The following is a 16,964-nucleotide window of genomic DNA, read 5'->3' as shown; positions in this document are numbered from 1 at the left end:
CCCACTGGGTGGAACCCCGCCATGCCGATGAGGTTTATGCACATTCTGAGCCCTCCTTTCTGATCTACAACAGAGATGTGACCTCCAAATTCTCCCACTTCTCTCTGCCGAGGGCCCTGAAACAGTGTTATTGCTGGAAGAAGTAGAAACGCCAAGCTCCAGGAGCCGTTTTCTTAATTGCTTATTATTAAAGTGGAAGTTGAGTGCTGAACCTGGCAGGGACCAGGAAAGGGAAATTCACTGTTTGGGGGTTTTGGGGGGTCATGGCAGGAAGCCGAGGAGCCACGTGTAGTTGAGGGTTTCAGAATCACAAGGCTGAGGACTCCCGGGAGGAACACTTCAGATGGGCAGAATGTGGACTGGACCTGGAATGTTCGCAGGCAAATGGAGCTGGTGTAGGTGATAAACCCTGCCCGATCCCGGGCTCAGGTCCATTTCCATTAAAGGTCCCGGAGCTCCAGCCAGCCCAATGAGTATCACCTGCACACCCTGCACTCGGGCCTGCTCTGAGCTGCAAGCCCCACCGGAGATCCCTGGGACTTTTGGTTTAAAACCAGAAGGCAGGGGTTTAACAAATAAACAGCCACATACCAGGGGTAAGACACAGCTGCCAACCTCCAGAAGGGTCAGTCCATCAGAGGGAAAGGGTAGAAGCAGCAGCTGTCTTCTGGAGCCTCAGCAAGTGCCCACAGCCCACCTTGGGTCAGAGTGACGTGGTCCGGGGAGGGGCTCGGGGCTGGGAGTAAGGTGTTTGCCTCTCATCCCAGCCCTGCGATTAACTCACGAGACACGTAGGCAACCTACTCTCCTGCTCGTCGGTAAACAGAGGGGTCAGATGCCCTTTCAGGCCTTTTAGAACTAAAATCTGAGGGTCTACACAGGGGTTTGGAAGCTCAGAGAACATCACGGGGCACTCTGGCCCTACAATGATCCTAAAAGCCCTCCCACGTGTTGAGCACCTACTGTGCGTCAGCCAAGCCCTGTGCTTCCGGTCCTTGCGTCCTTCCCACACACAGCCCTGCCAGGAAAGCAGCATTAGGCCAGCCTAGAGGTGGGGACATAGCACTCAGAGAGGATGCAGATAGCCCCGTCGGAACCCAGTTCCCTCCAACTCCCACATCCATGTGCCTTCTGCCCATCAGCCATCAGCCTAGAACCACCTAACCTGCTTCCTTTCCATCTACACAGGGATTGACGCTGGGCTGTGTCGGCCATAATAAAGTCCAGTCCAGCGTCCATACACATACATGCCAAGTTGGCCAGATGCCCCTTCTAATCTGGAGGCAGCTGGGACAGCTCAGATCACCCTGACCTTTGGCAGGACACAGGCTCTGGATCCAGCCAGGCCGGGGTGAGTGCACGGTGACCATGGAGGAGGCATTCTGCTTTCTGATTAAAGGAGAGAGTGGCCTACTCGCCCAAAGCTGCAATTCCCAGGTCCAGGTCCACGACCAGTTTCACAAGTCCACAGGAATTTAGAAATACACATTTTTTTCAGAGATTGTCCTCAACTCTGAGATAATAGCCACTCTACTTTTCTGATACTAAAATTTCTTTTGTGAAACGCCAACCACATTAGATGGTAGGTGGGTTTTTACATTGCTGCTTCTTTCTTTCTTTCTTTCTCTTTCTTTCTTCCTTCCTTCTTTCCTTCCTTCCTTCTTTCTTTCTTTAAAATGGACACATTTAATAAGGTTACCCACTAGCAACCCTAGAAAGGTCCTTCCCTTTTTTGAAACTGGTCTGTGAAATGCGAACTGGGATTGAAGCCGCTTTTAGTTCTTTCTTTGTTCTCTAACAGCACTTCTAGGAGCCCATGATTAGATGATCTCCAAGATTAGTTTCCTTATGAGAAGAGATACGGGGGCGCTCCTCCCTCCTTCCCTCCTCCTTCCCATCCTCCCTCCTTCAGCCTCTCTCTGTCCACACACATGCAATGGGGAAAGGCCATGTGAGGACATAGTGAAGAAGCAGCTGTACGTGAGCCAGCATGAGTCCTCACTAAAAATCGAATCAGCCAGAACCTTGATCTTGGACGTTCCAGCCTCCAGAACTGTGAGAAAATAAATTGCTGTTGTTTAAACCATGCAGTCTGTGGTATTTTGTTATGCCAGCCCAAACCGACTAATACACTTGTGATCAGCTCTCTTTCTTTCTATGCTTCAGTCTCTCCATCTGTAAAAGCGAGAGGGTAGCATCTTGTGAGGCCAATATTACCGTAATACCAACCAAAGACATCATTTAAAAAAAAATAAAAGCTACAGCTCAATATTTCTTATGAGACTGATGCAAAAATCCTCAACGAACCAAATGCAGAAATATAGGAAGATCATTCATCATGACCAAATAGGATTTATTTCTAAAATGCAAGACTAGTTTTAAAATCCAAAAATTAATTAACATAATATACTATACCAACAAAGGGCAAAACCCATTTCATCATCCCAATAGACGCAGAAAAAGCATTTAACAATATTTAACATCTATTCCTGAAAAAAAAAAACAACACTCAGTAAACTAGGAATGGAAGGGAACTTCCCCAACATGACAAAGGGTATCTATGAAAAACCCACAGCTAGCGTCATACTGAATAGTGAAAGATTGAAAGCTTCCCCTCTAAGATCAGGAAAAAGACCAAGATGTCTGCTGTTGCCACTTCCATTCAACACTGGACTGGAAGATCTTGCCAGGGCAATTAGACAAGAAAATTAAATAAAAGGCATCCAGACCGGAAAGGAAGAAGTAAAACTATCTCAATTTGCAGATGACAGTATCTTGCCTGTAGAAAATTCTAAGGAATTGACTAAAACAAAAAAGTATTAAAACTGACAAACAAATTTAGCAAAGTTGCAAGATAGACAATCAATATATAAATAGCAATCGTATTTCTATACAGTAGCAATGAAGAGGCTAAAAAGTGAAATAAGGAAATCAATTCCATTTATAATAGCATACCTATAATAAAACAGGAATAAATTTAACAAAAGAAGTGCAAAACTTACACTCTGGAAACTACAAAACATCGTGTAAGAAACTAAAGAAGACCTAAATGAATGGAAAGACCCATGATGTCCATCGATCAGAAGAATGACTATGGTTAGGAAGTACTGTTAAGGCAATACCCCCCCCCAGTTTATTTACACAAAGGAATCCCCCACAAAATCTCAGCGGGCTTCTCTGCAGAAATTGACAAGTGTGGTGCCCGACAGAGAGCATTAGCGTCGTCTAGGAGACCCAGACATCCAGACCTACAGAATCAAAACCTCAGGGGTGGGGCCCAGCAACATGCATTTTAACAGGCCTCCAGGAGATCCTGCAGCTCACTAACGTAGGGGACCCTGCTTAGAGGATGTGCTTCTCCACCGGACTGGCCATTGGAGTCACCTAGGAAACTTGGAAAAAAAGACCCATGCTCTGGCCCCCCAGCAGACCAACTAAATCAGACTCTCTGGGGATCAGTCATGAGCATGTTTTAAAACTCCCAGGTGAATGTATGGGTGAGAAGGACTGGCTTAGAGGGTGTCAGGCCCCTCTGCTCTTCAGCCCCCTTGAGAGTTTGGCCTCAGCCCCGCTCACTGGGGCCACCTGGTGGCCATCCTGGCAAATGACTACATCTTGCTGCCTCGCCACCCCCAGGGATCTCCATTCTCCCACTGCAAAGGTCAGCACCATCCAGGCCTTTGGAATGGGGGTCGGTGGGCACGGTGGGGAGAGGGTGAGAGCTCCTCACTGGCTCTGCTTACTCCCTCCTCATTAAAACACTCCACACCCCAAATGCAGCCGAACAACCACTGCTAAACATAGCCCCAACCACACCACCCTTCCGGCCCCATTGCCAATGGAGTAGAGTCAACCTACCCATCTGCCCTCATCTCTGACAGCTCCCAACACAGCTGTGGGCACCAAAGCACCTTCACCACCTCTGGCTCACTTGACACTTTTCAGCCTCCTGGCCTTTGCCCATGCAGTGCCCTGCCTGAAGTGCCCTCCCCAGCTCATTATATTGGGATTGTTCAAGGTCAGCTCTGTGGGACCTCTCCTCTCTTCCTACCGCTCATGCCCCCTTAGTGCTCTCTGCTTCACCCGCTGTGTGCCTCACAATGGACATCCAGGGCTGCAGAGCTCAGAGGAGAGGAGGGCCTATCAGCTGTGAGGGTGGGGTAGGGTAGGATACCTGGAATGCCTGAAGGCACTTAAGGGACAGCAGGGCTGGAAGGAAGGGAACGTGGGGAGGACTCTGACAGAGTGTGGTCAGTGTGGGATGGGGGACCTATGATTCTTTGAAGTAAGGCCAAGCGTCCCTTTTCAACTACTTGGGCTTCAGGCTACAAAGAACTAGACGCCTCAGTTCTCTGCCCTCTGTAGTCTCTAAAGCGGGAGGAGCTCAGTCTCGTAGTTCATTGCTGCCATCTGGTGGCAGCGTACGAGGCCACTGTGAGTGGATACTCAAAGGGGATACAATATAGCTGCTGGCCCTGGGGAAAACTAACCCATCTTCCAAAGTTCAGCAAAGCCCATTTCCTGAAACTCCTTAACCTTCCCCACCCCACATTTGGCAGCCCTTCCATATGACCTCTGACCCTGGGCATAGCCTGACCTCAGATGCCCTGCCTCCAGCCAAGCACCCACCCTTTGCTCTAATCAGGGTCTGATCCATCACCCTGAGCAAAGGTTGGCCTGGACCAGCCATTTCACCAAGATGTGCCTGGTGCAGGCTGAGCATGGGACAGGCTTGGGGCAGCCCCCTTCTCTGCAGGGGCGACAGGCAGAAGCTGTCTTTGGGAGTGACTGGCCAGCAACAGAAAACACAACGTTGGCACCCACGCGTGTAACTCACTCACTTCAGGCACAGGCTTCTTGAAGCCCCCGTTCCCCACACAGCTGCAGCACCCTCTTCCCACTCCAGCACCCTCCTCTGCCCCAGCAGCCAACCACATTCACCAGACCAGAGAAGAACACAATTAGGCAGGTCAGTGTGTTCCACACAAAGCCCAGAGGCCACAGAGTCCAACGCCCAGGCTGCCTGGCAGATTACATGACTGGGCCAGGAGGGTCACGGGTAACAGAGTACTGGAGACTATGGCCAATTGCGGGAGCAGGGTGCACATTTTTCCTAGATAGGCTGAAACTCTGGACTTTTACATAAGATCTGGACGTGTGTGGAAACCTGATTTTTATCACGCCCAGTGCCTCAGCCGCATCAGCTGTTAAACCACAGGACTGCTGCCCTGCTGAGAAGTAAACAGCCCCTCTCCAGAACCGCAGAGCGGCCCCGTGTTCGCTGCCTCCTGCCCAGGGCCCCCACGACAGACACTGGAGGGTCAGCACCTGGCACCACAGGGATCGTTCTGATTGGCCGCATCCTTGACGGGCCCCAGGGCCGAAGCAGCTGTCAGATTCTCTGAACCTCCCTGCTGCACACACCCCACCTTACACTCCAGAATCCAGGCAGGGCCAGTTGGGGCTGCGCGTGTTTCCATTTCAGGGATCACCTCCACTTCCAGAAGGTGGAGAAGTGCCTGAGAGCCCAAGAGGGTCCGTGGGACCCCTAGCACCTCACACCCACGGCAGCCACCGCCTGCGCTGGGCCCCTGGGTCGGGGTGGGGCTCACCTGGCGGTAGGTGCAGATGATGATTTCCCGCAGGTGGTAGTGCATGGGCGTCATGGTCTCACTGACCGTGTCCAGCGCTGCGTCCACCTCTTTCTTCATGCGGTGCCCATCGGGCAGCAGCTGCACCACCTTCATCACCACCTGGGGCCAGAGGAGAGGGGCTGAGCAGAGGGAAAACTAAGGTAGGCAGGTGAGGCCTCGTGCCCCAGCAACAGGCTCACCCCACACCCAGGGGCACCCCAGCCTCAAGGCCCAGCCCTGACCTGCCTGCCCTCAGTTCTCAGATGAGTGTGGCAAGCAAGGGGGTTCCTGGGTATCCTAAGGGGTTTAGTTTTCTAAGCAGCAGAAACCTTGCTTCAAACAAAACCTTATCAAGAACTCTAATCGACAAAACAGGTGTGGAACTGGGGCTGGTGGGGTGAGGTAGGGAATATGATGAACCTATGTGGGGGGCCTGCTGGCTCCGCTTGTACCCCGTAGCAGCCCCAAGCACTTCAGGACACCTGGCTATGGGAATGCCGTGTGGACACCACTCATCTGATGTAAGCCCCCCTTGACTCCTGGGGAAACTGAGGCCAGGGACGGTCACTCGGTAGTGCTGGGCTCTTCCCCACCAGTGGTCCCGCTCAGCCACTCCCCTGTGGATCCCGCCTGTGAATCCGTCTACTCTGTACCCCACAGCCAGCACCAACCCAGGCCCCCATTACCTCTCATCCCCATTGTAGCAGCCACACCTCTTCCCTGGGAGCCAGAGAGGGTTTCTGAGAAATGTGAGCCTGTCCCATGTCCCCAGCTTCAATCTCTTCATGACTCCCTTGCATTTGAAATAAAACTGAGAGCTTCCCCAGGTCTGACCCGCCTGCTTCCTGCCTCAATCATAACTGTCCCTACAGCACCATGTTTTCCTGGAGCCCCTTAATGTACCCCACCCCCACCCCCAACACCCTGTAAAGTCCTTTCAGAGTCCCACAGTCAAGGGCACCTGCTCACCCATCTATGTGCGCACTTGTTTCACACCCGCTCCCCACTAGACAAAAAGCTCCCTGACCCCTAAGTGCCCTGTGGACAGCTGCTAAATGAACAAAAGGACAGAAATGTGACCTCACTCTTCTCTCCATCTGGCTGCCACCTGCACACACGGCCTATAGTTCTCATCTCCACGACTGGCCAATAGCAGGACCATCGTGGGGGGTGGGGGGCTTTCCTGCACTCCAGCATTTCTCAGCAAGGACCAGCCCAGGGCTGGCACGCCGGCAGAGAGGGAGTCACAGCCAAGTGGGAGGAGAGGTCCCATAGCCTGGGACAACTCGACTAACGTGGCTCAGGCCTCGGAGAGGCTGCTGCTCAGCGACACCCTGGTCCCAGGCTCCGGGTCCACACTTTGCTGGAGAGGAGTGCAGACCACAGGCGGGTTCCCAGGAAGGCACAAGGTCAGAAACTGCCGCACAGGGAACGCCCCTGGCAGAAAACTGCAGCTTTTCAAACTAAATGAACTGAGTATCTAACCTCTCTCCTAAATTATTCCTCCCCGTGAAGTCTTCAGCTCCTTAGCTGTCACAGCCACCAGCCAGAGGTCATCCTGGGTGCCCTCTTAGCCAGTGGTCCCCAAGACCTACCAATGGGAACTGGCCTTCTCCTGTTTGCCAGGTGGCACCCTCCTCACTCAGGCCCCGCCTCTCCTCTCCACTCCTTCCTCCACACAACTGCCCCCCGCCCCAGAATGAGAGTCTGATCACAACCTCCTCCACCTCCCTACTGGCCTCAAGCTGTAGGTCAAACACAGTGTGGCTCTCCAAGGTCTTCACAATCTAGGTCCCCCCACCTCAGCCCCACTTCCTTTCTTTCTGGCCAATCACAGCCTTAAATAGCTCCTGCCCTTTCCAGACTCCCACCTTTGCACACTTGACTTCCTCTGCAACTTCTCCTTCTCACCCAGAGAACTCACTCATCTTTCTAAAAAATGCACTCAAATATCTCCTCCTCCATGAAGCCTTCCTGGGCTCCCTCAGCTGTACCCTCGGCCCTCAGAACTGATGTCTATTCCAGCACTCTTCACACTCTGTTGGATGCTCCCCACTGGGCTGTGAGCTCAATAGGCCCAAACTAATTGGAAAGGAAGCTGATCTTGACTGGAGAATGTCTTGGGGTGGGTGAGGACAGGGGTACAGGGGCATCTTCAGGTCAAATAATGTAACTTTGGAACACAGTCGCTGAGGTCCACTACCTGGCCTGGACCCCAACCCCATCACCTCACTAATGTGGCTCTAGGGTGATGAGCTTATTAGCTCCCTGTGCCTCAGTTTTCTCATCTGCCCACTGGGACTGCAAGGGCACCTAACTCTTGGGGGCTGTGAAGGGTAAAGAAGGGAATGCATCCAGCGCTCCTAGCACAGGGCTGGCAGTGAACAAAGAGAGTTCTAACTATCACATCTGAGGGGCTGACATAAAGATGAAGAATGCGACTTGGAAATAAACCCTTGCATACATGGTCAAATGATTTTTGACAAAGATGCAAGACCATTCCATGAGGGAAAGAACATTCTTTTCAGCAAACAGTGCTGGGAAAACTGGATGCCCACATGCAAAAAAATGAATTTGGACCCTTACCTTACACTATATACACAAATTAACTCAAAATGGATCAAAGACCTAAATGTAGGAGCTTAAACTATAAAACTCTTAGAAGAAAACACAGGGAAATCTTCATGACATTGGACTTGGCAATGACTTCAGAGATGTCACCATAAGCATAAGCAACAAAAGATAGATAACTTGAACATTAAAATTAAAAACGTCTGCATTAAAGGACACTCTCAATAGTGTAAAATGTCAACCCACAGACAGGGAAAAAAATATTTGCAAATCACACATCTGATAGGGATTGATATCTAGAACACAGAAAGAATTCCCACAACTCAATAACAACCAAACAACCCAAATCAAAAATGGGCAAAGAACTTGACAGACATTTCTCCAAGAAGATATACAAATGGCTAAATAGCACATGAAAAGATGCTCAACGTCATTAGTCATTAGGGACATGCAAATCAAATCAAAACCACAATGAGATAGCACTTCATACCCACTAGGATGGCTAGTATCAAACAAACAAACAAACAAACAAAAATCCAGAAAACTACAAGTGTCAGCAAGGATGTAGAGAAACTGAAACCCTTGAGTTTTACTGATAGAAATGTACAATGATGCAGCTACTATGGAAAAACATAGGGCCGTTCCTCAAAAATTAAACGGTGACCATATGATCCAGCAATTCCACTTATGGGATTGAAAGCAGAGACTCGAACAGACACTTGTTCGCCTGTGTTCATAGTAGCATTAGCCGAAACAGACGAAAGGTAAAAAGAACTCAAGTGTCCATTAACAAATGAATGGGTAAACAGAATGTGGTACATACACACAATGGAATGTTATTCAGCCTTTAAAAGGAAGGAAATTCTAATATATGCTTAACGTGGATGAACCTTTAAGAGATTATCCTAAGTGAAATATGCCAGACACAGAAGGACAAATATTTATTATAAGTACTATATTATAAGTGATTCTACTTATATGCAGTATGTAGAATAGTCATATTCATAAAGATAGAAAATAGAACAGTGGTTACTAGGGGTAAGGAAGTTATTGTTTGATGGGTATAGCTAATTTGGGATGATGAAAAAGTTCTGGAGATGGATGGCGGTGATGGTTGTACAACAATGAGAATGAACTTAATGCCACAGAACTGTACATTTAAAAATGGTTTAAATGGTTATTTTTGTATTGCACATTTTATCACAAGAAAAAAAATAAAAATAAAAGAATCAGCAAATCAACCAAGGAGAAAGCAGAGAGAAGAGGTCCAGGGTGAGGAAACAGCACATGTGAAGGCCCGGAAGCTGAAAGAGCTTGGCGAGTTTGGGGGCATGCATGGAAGCTAGGGTAGCAGCACAGCCGGGAAGGGCAAACGGTGAGATTGGCCAGGTAGGCGGGAGCCAACTACAGCATCACACCAGGCAGCCATGTGCCAACTCTGAGCTCCACGTTCCCCCACTGTAAGAGGAAGACATTGCCACCCACTTGCAAGGTATCTGGGAGACGACATGTGGCAGGTATATAATACATGGGTGACTAAATCGGAAATGTTAGTGGCTGTCCATCCAGTGCCCTGGACTGAAATGGGGGTGGGGTAGGGCAGGCCAGGGCCCTGCTCCAAAGTCACCAACCACAGCTGGGTCCTAGGTGCCTGTGAGGAGGTTGTCAATGCTACCCAGATGAGACGGTGGTCAGTGGCCTCCCCCAGGACACACAGTAGCTAGCCTAGCAGTAGGGTTAGGCAGAGTGAGGAGGGTCCAGTCCCCCAATCTCCAATGGTCATCTGTCAGGGTCCCAGAGCCAAGCTGCCCCATGCCTTGGTATGCTCATCTGTGAAATGGGTACACAGAAGCACTAATGGGATGAGGTGGAAAAAGGCAACAGCACTGAGAAGAGCTTTGAAGATCCCCACCAGACCCGCCAGCAAGACTCGCCCTCTCCCCTCCCCCAGGTGTCCCCTGGGGACCCCACGAGGCGTACTCACCTCAAACTCCCCCATGGTGAATTTGGCATCAGGCACACTCACAAGCTCCTCCTCGCCCACCTCTGGGAAGCCCTGAGGGAGAACAGCTGCTGGGATGGGGCACACTCCTACCCAAACTGTACCTCTCCCTCATGCCAGGAGCCCCTTGCCAGGGGTCTGCCAGCCCCACCTGTCCTCTGCCCAGGACTGATGGAGGGGCTCGGAGACCACACCTGGCATCACCTCTGCCCCCCACACCCTGCTGGCATAGTGTTCTCAGGGGCCGAGTGCCCAGCCTGCCTGGGCAGACCCCTGTCCTCACACAAGAGGCCTCACATACTCGGATGTGCCAGAAGGCGAGCACAGCCACCACCATGGCGGTCGTGGTCCGGCCCTGGCCACTGAGGCAGCTGAACACGAAGCCGGTGCCCGTGTCCTTGGCGAGGGCAGCCCGCAGGACCTCCAGCAGTTGGTCAAAATCCTGCGTGGAGAGACCAAGGTCTGAGTCCGTGGGTGCTCCCGGCTGCACAGACTCCAGAGGTGGCTCCCCCCACAAAAGGTCGTGCGCGCGCTGGGCTAGGCTCTGTGTCGGGCTCACAACCATATGCACACACTCCCCTCACTGCAGTTCACACACGACCATGTGCAGGGAAACAGTGCCACCCTGTGCAAGTGTAACCTCCACCCCAGGACAGACCGCGACTGGACATTGGAGCAGACACACACACACACACACACACACACACACACACACACACGGCACCTGTTGCCCACAGTCGACAGGCAGAACGTGCATACGTGTACACATTCCCATGTGCTGCACCCCCAGACATGCATGGACCCCCTGCTCTACTGCCCTCCTGATAGGGACCCAACTCAGGTCCCCCGGCCTGAGGGCAGTCTTGACCGCCCGCAGCACATCACTGCCGTGTGTGGCCACCAGGGGACGACAAACGATGGGCAACCAGACCCACAGAGCAAAGTGAGGCAGGAAATCCAAGCCTGGTCACCACCTATGACAGGGAGCACATTCCCGGCCCTGCACGCACCCCACACACACCCACACAGACACGTCACCCAGACAGACATATCACACAGGCACACAGCGACCCACACACACCACACAGCTGTATCTGCACCTTAAAGACACACACTACACACACATCCACAGACACGTACGTCACAGACCTATAGCCCCGACACACACAAACACCTTCCGTCACACACAGCATCCCACAACACCCTCCTCCACAAACCCCATACACGTACCACACCACATGACTCCCCAAAAGCCACACTGTCCACGCTTAAACCTAGTCAAGATATCCATCACAGATGCCATAAAAATACACACACCGCACCCATGTACACACTGCACAATGACAGCCACGGCCACTCTAAACAGTCCCCCAACAGACACATGTCCCACAAACACCATGGACAGCTCACTCCCCATATACACCTGAGCACGTAACCAGTGCACGTGCATGTGTGCGTGGGCAAACACCAAGCTCGGAAGGGATGTCAAGAACCACCAAATCTGAACCCTTGTGGAACAAGCTCCCAGTCCCTCAGCCGAGCTATGCCCACAGCCAAGGCCCAGGCCAGAGGAGAGGCGGGAGGGCTTCCTCTCCCTCGGCAGAGGCCTCGCCTACCTGGCCCCCTCACCTCCTCACGGGGGGCACAGAAGTCGGGCATGGGGACGCGGTGGTAGGTGAGGCCAGGGCAGGCCCTGCAGTGCTGGCTGAAGACCTCCTTCACGGTGAGGCACGTCTGGAACCTGTGGGTCCGTGGGCCCTCCACACCTGGGCGAGGCATGCTCAGGTGGGCCTTCAGCTGGGTCTCCAGGTTCTAGGGAAGGTGGGACAGAGTGCACAGGCCGCTGAGGCCGCCTCTAGGCAGTCCTAAAAGACCAGAGCATGCTATGGCCAGCACCCTGCCTGCCCCTTCCTGTGCCTCAGCGGTCATAACCAGACCCGGAGCCAAGCAGGTGGCCATAGTGGGAGTCCTGCATCCGCCACTCCCTGAGATGGATTCTCTTGAGGCCTCAGTCTCTCCATCTGTAGAATAGGAGAGCATGGGACCTTCTACAGACCCTCCCAGGCCAAGTCCCCAGACGCCTCCAAGGTACGGGCGTGTAGAGGCAGAAGGCCTCACCTCCAGCTGCTCAGCTGTCATGGGGGGTCCATGGCACCGCAGACTGTGGCTCTGCCCATCGCACTCCAGCACCGCCTCCTCCCTCAGGTTGACCCAAACGATCTGCCGCAGCTTCCTCTTTGCATCAGTCAGGTAGGCCAGGATACTTCCCAGGGCCTGGGGACACAGGAGTAAGGTCAGTGAAAGGGCTCAGCCTGCCCCCCACCCCACCACGCCACAGCGGACACAGGGCACCTTGGCACTGGGCTGGGCTGTGCCATAGATAGGCATTCGGGACACCCGCCGGAAGTTGGCCACATCCATCTCTCTGATGGTGCTCAGGGCATCTGGGGAGATGAGGTCATCCGGCCCCTGTGGGGAGACAGCAAGGCTGGGACCCAGGGCAGCCCCTGAGACGTTTACAGCCAGCCCGAGGGGAGCCAAGGAAGGCAGGAGCAGCACTTCCCAGCTCACAAAGCACATCTGCACACTCGGAGCTTCACTACAGCCCTGACAAGGAGAAGGGGGATGGTCCCACTCTCCGGATGAGGTGGCTGAGGCTCGAGGATGAGAAACCGGCGGCAAAGCCTCTAGAGCCAGTCGTCCTGACTCCCTGCCCAGAGCACTTGGGTCTGAGACTGAGCAGAGGGGAGTAGAACACAGGCTGAAGCTGCGCCTGCTCCTGGAGGCCTGCGAGTGACCCCATTATGCTCACAAGAAGATTCCGCCACCCCCACAGGCTGTCACCCCTTTGCCTCCTGGGAAGGCAATGCTTTACCCAACCCCACAGGAACCAAGCGCCAGCCCCCACACATTGCCATTTCCCCAGACAGACAGCCACACTCACCAGGGAGCCCTTGGCGATGAGATCCCCAGGGGCCACAGGCCCTGCTGAGCTCAGTGTCACAGGCAGGCGATACAGCTCGGGGTGGGCACATAGCCAGCGGCTGAAACTGAGGGCAAAGGCCAGCGGGTACTGCAGCCCGAGGCAGAGAGAGACGGGAGTTCAGGGGCACAGGGCCATCCTGAACTCTCCCTGCCTGCGCTGTGGTTGGGGGGCCCCAAGAGACATCCATGATGGCCCCAGACGGGGATGAGGGGGGTGGGGAGCAAGGTCCAGGACAACTGAAGCAAGATCCTTCTGGGCCCAGATACCCTGGCCAAGCATACAGAGACCGGGGCCCAGGGGAGAGAGGTGGGATCCCCTTTCCCAGTACTGCCCAGGGAGCAGCCCTCCCTCTATCTGGGTGTCTCTTCACCTCCCCTACCCCTTTCTTCCTCTAGAACCAACACACACGTCCCCACTCTCCTTCCCAGCTCCACAGGGCTCCCTGATGACCCCATGTCGGTCACTGTGGTGGGGAGGCTGGAGGGATCCCAGGTGGGTCCACTCATCCCCAGGCCCCACCTGCTCATGGAGATAGTAGTTAAACACAATCAGGTAGAAGTATCGCTCCAGACTCCGCAGCGCCCTCTGCCGAACACTGTGCTGGCTGCTGCTTCCCTGAAAGGAGGGGACCAGGAGGGAGAGTGGGGACGTAAAGAGACGGTGCTGCCAGAGCCATCCAGTCCCCACCCCAGGAAGGGCAGGAGTTAAGCCTCAGAAATCCCCAGAAGACAATCTGCTCCTCCATTCATCACACAGTTCTGCCAGGCTGGAAGTTCTTCCAAGCATCTAACCCTACCCCATTTGCAGCAGATAACCGGTAGCTCAGGGACAGCTATGGTGACTACAGCAGGCATTAGTTCTGCCCCTGAGCCCAGAGGCAGGCCGGGCTCCCCGCTTTGCTCCAGCGCCACCCACCATGCAGGGCAGTGTACCCCTCTGTGTTGAAGAAGCAGGTGACCCTCCCTACAAGAAAACAAAAAGACCCTCATGACAGCACTCCAAGGGGCCATAATCATGACTGAGGTCATAAACCGAGGTTCAGAATAATGAAGTGACTTGTTCAAAGTCACACAGCTGATGGGTCCCCAAACAAGTATCCTAACCCCAGCCCAGCACGCTCTGGGTGGTGCCTTGTCAAAGAAGGGATTAATCCCTCGAGTCCCTCCCTCCTTCAGCCTTCAGCTCTCAGGGTTCTCTGGCTGGGTCCGTACTACCTTCCGGAGGGCAAGGCAGATCGGGAGAGGCCCAAAAGAAAGGTCACGGCCTTTGATGAAATTGAATTCCATCTTTGGGAATCTAGACCAGCAAACTCTTATGTCTATAAAAGGCCAAACAGTAAGTACTCTAGGTTTGCAGGCTACATGGTCTGTTTCAACTGTTCCACTCTGCCCCCACAGCGTAAGAGAACCATAGACAGCACAGAAATGAATGGGCAAGACCATGTCTCAATAAAACATATTTACAAAAACAGGTGATGGGCTGGATTTGGCCCGTGGGCTGCAGGGTGCCAGGACCTCATCCAGACCAAGGGGAAAAAATTCTAAACGCACAAAAACCTCCTCTTCATGAAGCTGCTCGACGTAAAAGTGTTCACAGTGATGAGAAACTGGAAGTGACTCAACTGCCCAACAAGAAGGGGCCCGTTTAGGAAACCATGGCTGGTGACATGCCAGGGACACCTGCTGTAGGTCAGGCCCCCTTCCACGTGCTTCATGGATCTTATCTGACCTGCTCCTCACAACAACCCTATGGGATTGTTATCATTCATGGCCCCATTTTACAAGTGGGGCAACTTGAGCCGTTCAGCAGGTTGCCCACATCTGTACACCTGTAGGGGGCAGAGCCTGTGACCAGAAACCAGGCGGTCAGGCCAGAACCGCACTCATAACCTATCAGGTCAATGACGGCTGAAGCACATAATGGGCGTCAGTTATACAACCAGGAAAATCTCAGTGACGACAACCAGGTATGGACATGGGAAAGACCAAACAAAACACGTAGGCTACAAACTGCATACTGGGGTAACCTACACGAGGACATCATAAATAGAAAAAGGAAGGAAGCCATCCTCACGTGCTCCCAGCAGGCGACCACAGGTGATTTTTTTTCTTCTCTAATTTCTCACTTTTCCATATATGATATTGCTTTTAGAAAATGTTCTTTTAAAGAGTTAAAGGGAAAACAGGTTCTGCAGGCTTTAGATTCTTTCCATGCATTGTGTGCAAACACTGTCCAGCAGACCTCCTCTCCCCAGAGTGTGGGGAAAGGCCGGCTGAGACAGCCCAAGAGCCCATCACTCTTCCAGAAGCAGTGGGCTGGACCAAACCGTCCCAAAGAAACACCAAGGGTTTTATTTGCAGGGGGAGCCCTGAGCAGTCTGGAAAGTATTTGGATCCAGAGGCCCCCAGCACCCCGCCGGCAACCCCTTCCTCCATCCTGTTTATTCTGCAGCGAGGGGACCTGGCAGGGAAAGTAAACTTCCCCTTTTCCCATCTGTCCTTCCTGCAGGCCCAGCTCTCCTATCTACCCCTTCCTCTGAAAGCTGCTCCTCTTGTGGGAGGAGAAACACCCAGGAAAAGTCAATCTGAAAGAAGCCAGTCAACAGGCCTAACACGCGAGGGTTTAGCAGAAGCAGAAGCTCTCCAAGCCTCACCTGGGCTGGGCTATCCGGCCGGATGCCTTCCAGCTTCCTCTGGTTTTCCAAGACTATTTCCTTCAGGTCATGCAATTCAGCACAGGCCGTGATGGCTCTGTCCACCTGACGCCGGGGACCAAGGAAGAGCAGAGCAAAGAGCAGTGGGAAAGGAGGAGAGCCAAGGAGAGATAAGATGGTGAGAGACAGGGAGAGGGAGAGAGAGAGAGAGAGAATATGATTGGCCAAGGAGAAAGACTTCACCAGTGTGGAGCGAATGCCCCTCCAGTGCCCCCGCCCAAGCCCCTTGCTCACCTCCTCCACCATCTTCCTTCCCTGGGGCACAGTGTGGAGGAAGCTCTGAATCACCTGGAGTTGCTCCATGGGCAGTGGCTTGCTCTTTGAGGCGATAGGCCTGAGAAGGAAGGAGGCAGTAGCACAATCAGCACTCCCAGAGGCCTCTAGGATGGTCCCGCTCTTAACACGCCCCCATTCAGACGGCTGCTGGAGGCACCAGGTTACAAGCTCCAAGTCTGCCTTTTGAAATCACAATGGGGGACACCAGGGGCGTTTCCGCTATGGGGGAAACTGAGGCCCAGAAAGGTCAAGTGACTTTCTCCAGGTCACCAAGCAAGTCTATGGCAAACCAGAAAAGGAACCCCAGCTGCCCTGTTTCTAGCTCTGACTCTGAGCTCCTGGTATGTCCCCAGCATATTGGGGCAGCCCCTTGGGGCACTGGGCGCCATGACACTTACTCCAGCCTGGAGGCAGTCCCACTGTGGTGAAACAGGATGAGGGTACCCAGGACCATGCCCAGGTTGGTCCTGCCCACGCCCGTCTGGCAGCTGAAGAGGAGAGCAGGGGGTGGGCCGTGGGCATCTCGGAGCAGCAGCAGACTGGGGGTCTCCTAGGGAAGGACCATGCATATTACACAACAGCAGGACCCAGAAACCCCTCTGCTGAAGACCAAGTAGGGGTGGGGGGGTTCATGACACAGGCTCACCCCCACCCTACAAGTGCGGCAAGGTGAGGCCAAACAGCCACTCAGCCTCTTTTGCCGAACCCCACAGCCTGATCTGCTCCACCTGCCCCCTTGGTGTGCAGGCCCTGCCACCTTCCCAGACCCTGGAGGAGACCAAG

At 53.2% G+C, this 16,964-nt stretch overlaps 1 protein-coding gene across 11 annotated transcripts in view; it reads right to left on the bottom strand.

Moving 5' to 3' along the window:
* Nucleotides 1-16,964, bottom strand: part of PALD1 (phosphatase domain containing paladin 1) — an 88,032-nt gene that overhangs the window by 13,510 nt on the left and 57,558 nt on the right. For all 11 annotated transcript variants that reach the window (XR_013994970.1, XR_013994971.1, XR_013994972.1 and 8 more), the window contains exons 8-18: nucleotides 16,580-16,731; nucleotides 16,140-16,239; nucleotides 15,846-15,950; nucleotides 13,712-13,807; nucleotides 13,151-13,279; nucleotides 12,559-12,675; nucleotides 12,325-12,480; nucleotides 11,836-12,018; nucleotides 10,508-10,648; nucleotides 10,189-10,260; nucleotides 5,613-5,753 (exon numbers count right to left, since the gene is read on the bottom strand). Coding sequence is in view for 7 of the 11 variants with exons in the window: in XM_081074087.1 (XP_080930213.1) it covers nucleotides 5,613-5,753; nucleotides 10,189-10,260; nucleotides 10,508-10,648; nucleotides 11,836-12,018; nucleotides 12,325-12,480; nucleotides 12,559-12,675; nucleotides 13,151-13,279; nucleotides 13,712-13,807; nucleotides 15,846-15,950; nucleotides 16,140-16,239; nucleotides 16,580-16,731 (1,392 nt within the window). In the remaining 4 variants the exon portion in view is untranslated. The remainder of the gene's footprint in view (nucleotides 1-5,612; nucleotides 5,754-10,188; nucleotides 10,261-10,507; nucleotides 10,649-11,835; nucleotides 12,019-12,324; nucleotides 12,481-12,558; nucleotides 12,676-13,150; nucleotides 13,280-13,711; nucleotides 13,808-15,845; nucleotides 15,951-16,139; nucleotides 16,240-16,579; nucleotides 16,732-16,964) is intronic.

This window comes from Rhinolophus hipposideros (genome assembly GCF_964194185.1).
Source record: "Rhinolophus hipposideros genome assembly, chromosome: 15".
Classification (NCBI taxonomy): Eukaryota; Metazoa; Chordata; class Mammalia; order Chiroptera; family Rhinolophidae; genus Rhinolophus; species Rhinolophus hipposideros.
The sequence above is the reverse complement of the archived record's forward strand: the minus strand, read 5'-3'. Positions and strand labels throughout refer to the sequence as shown.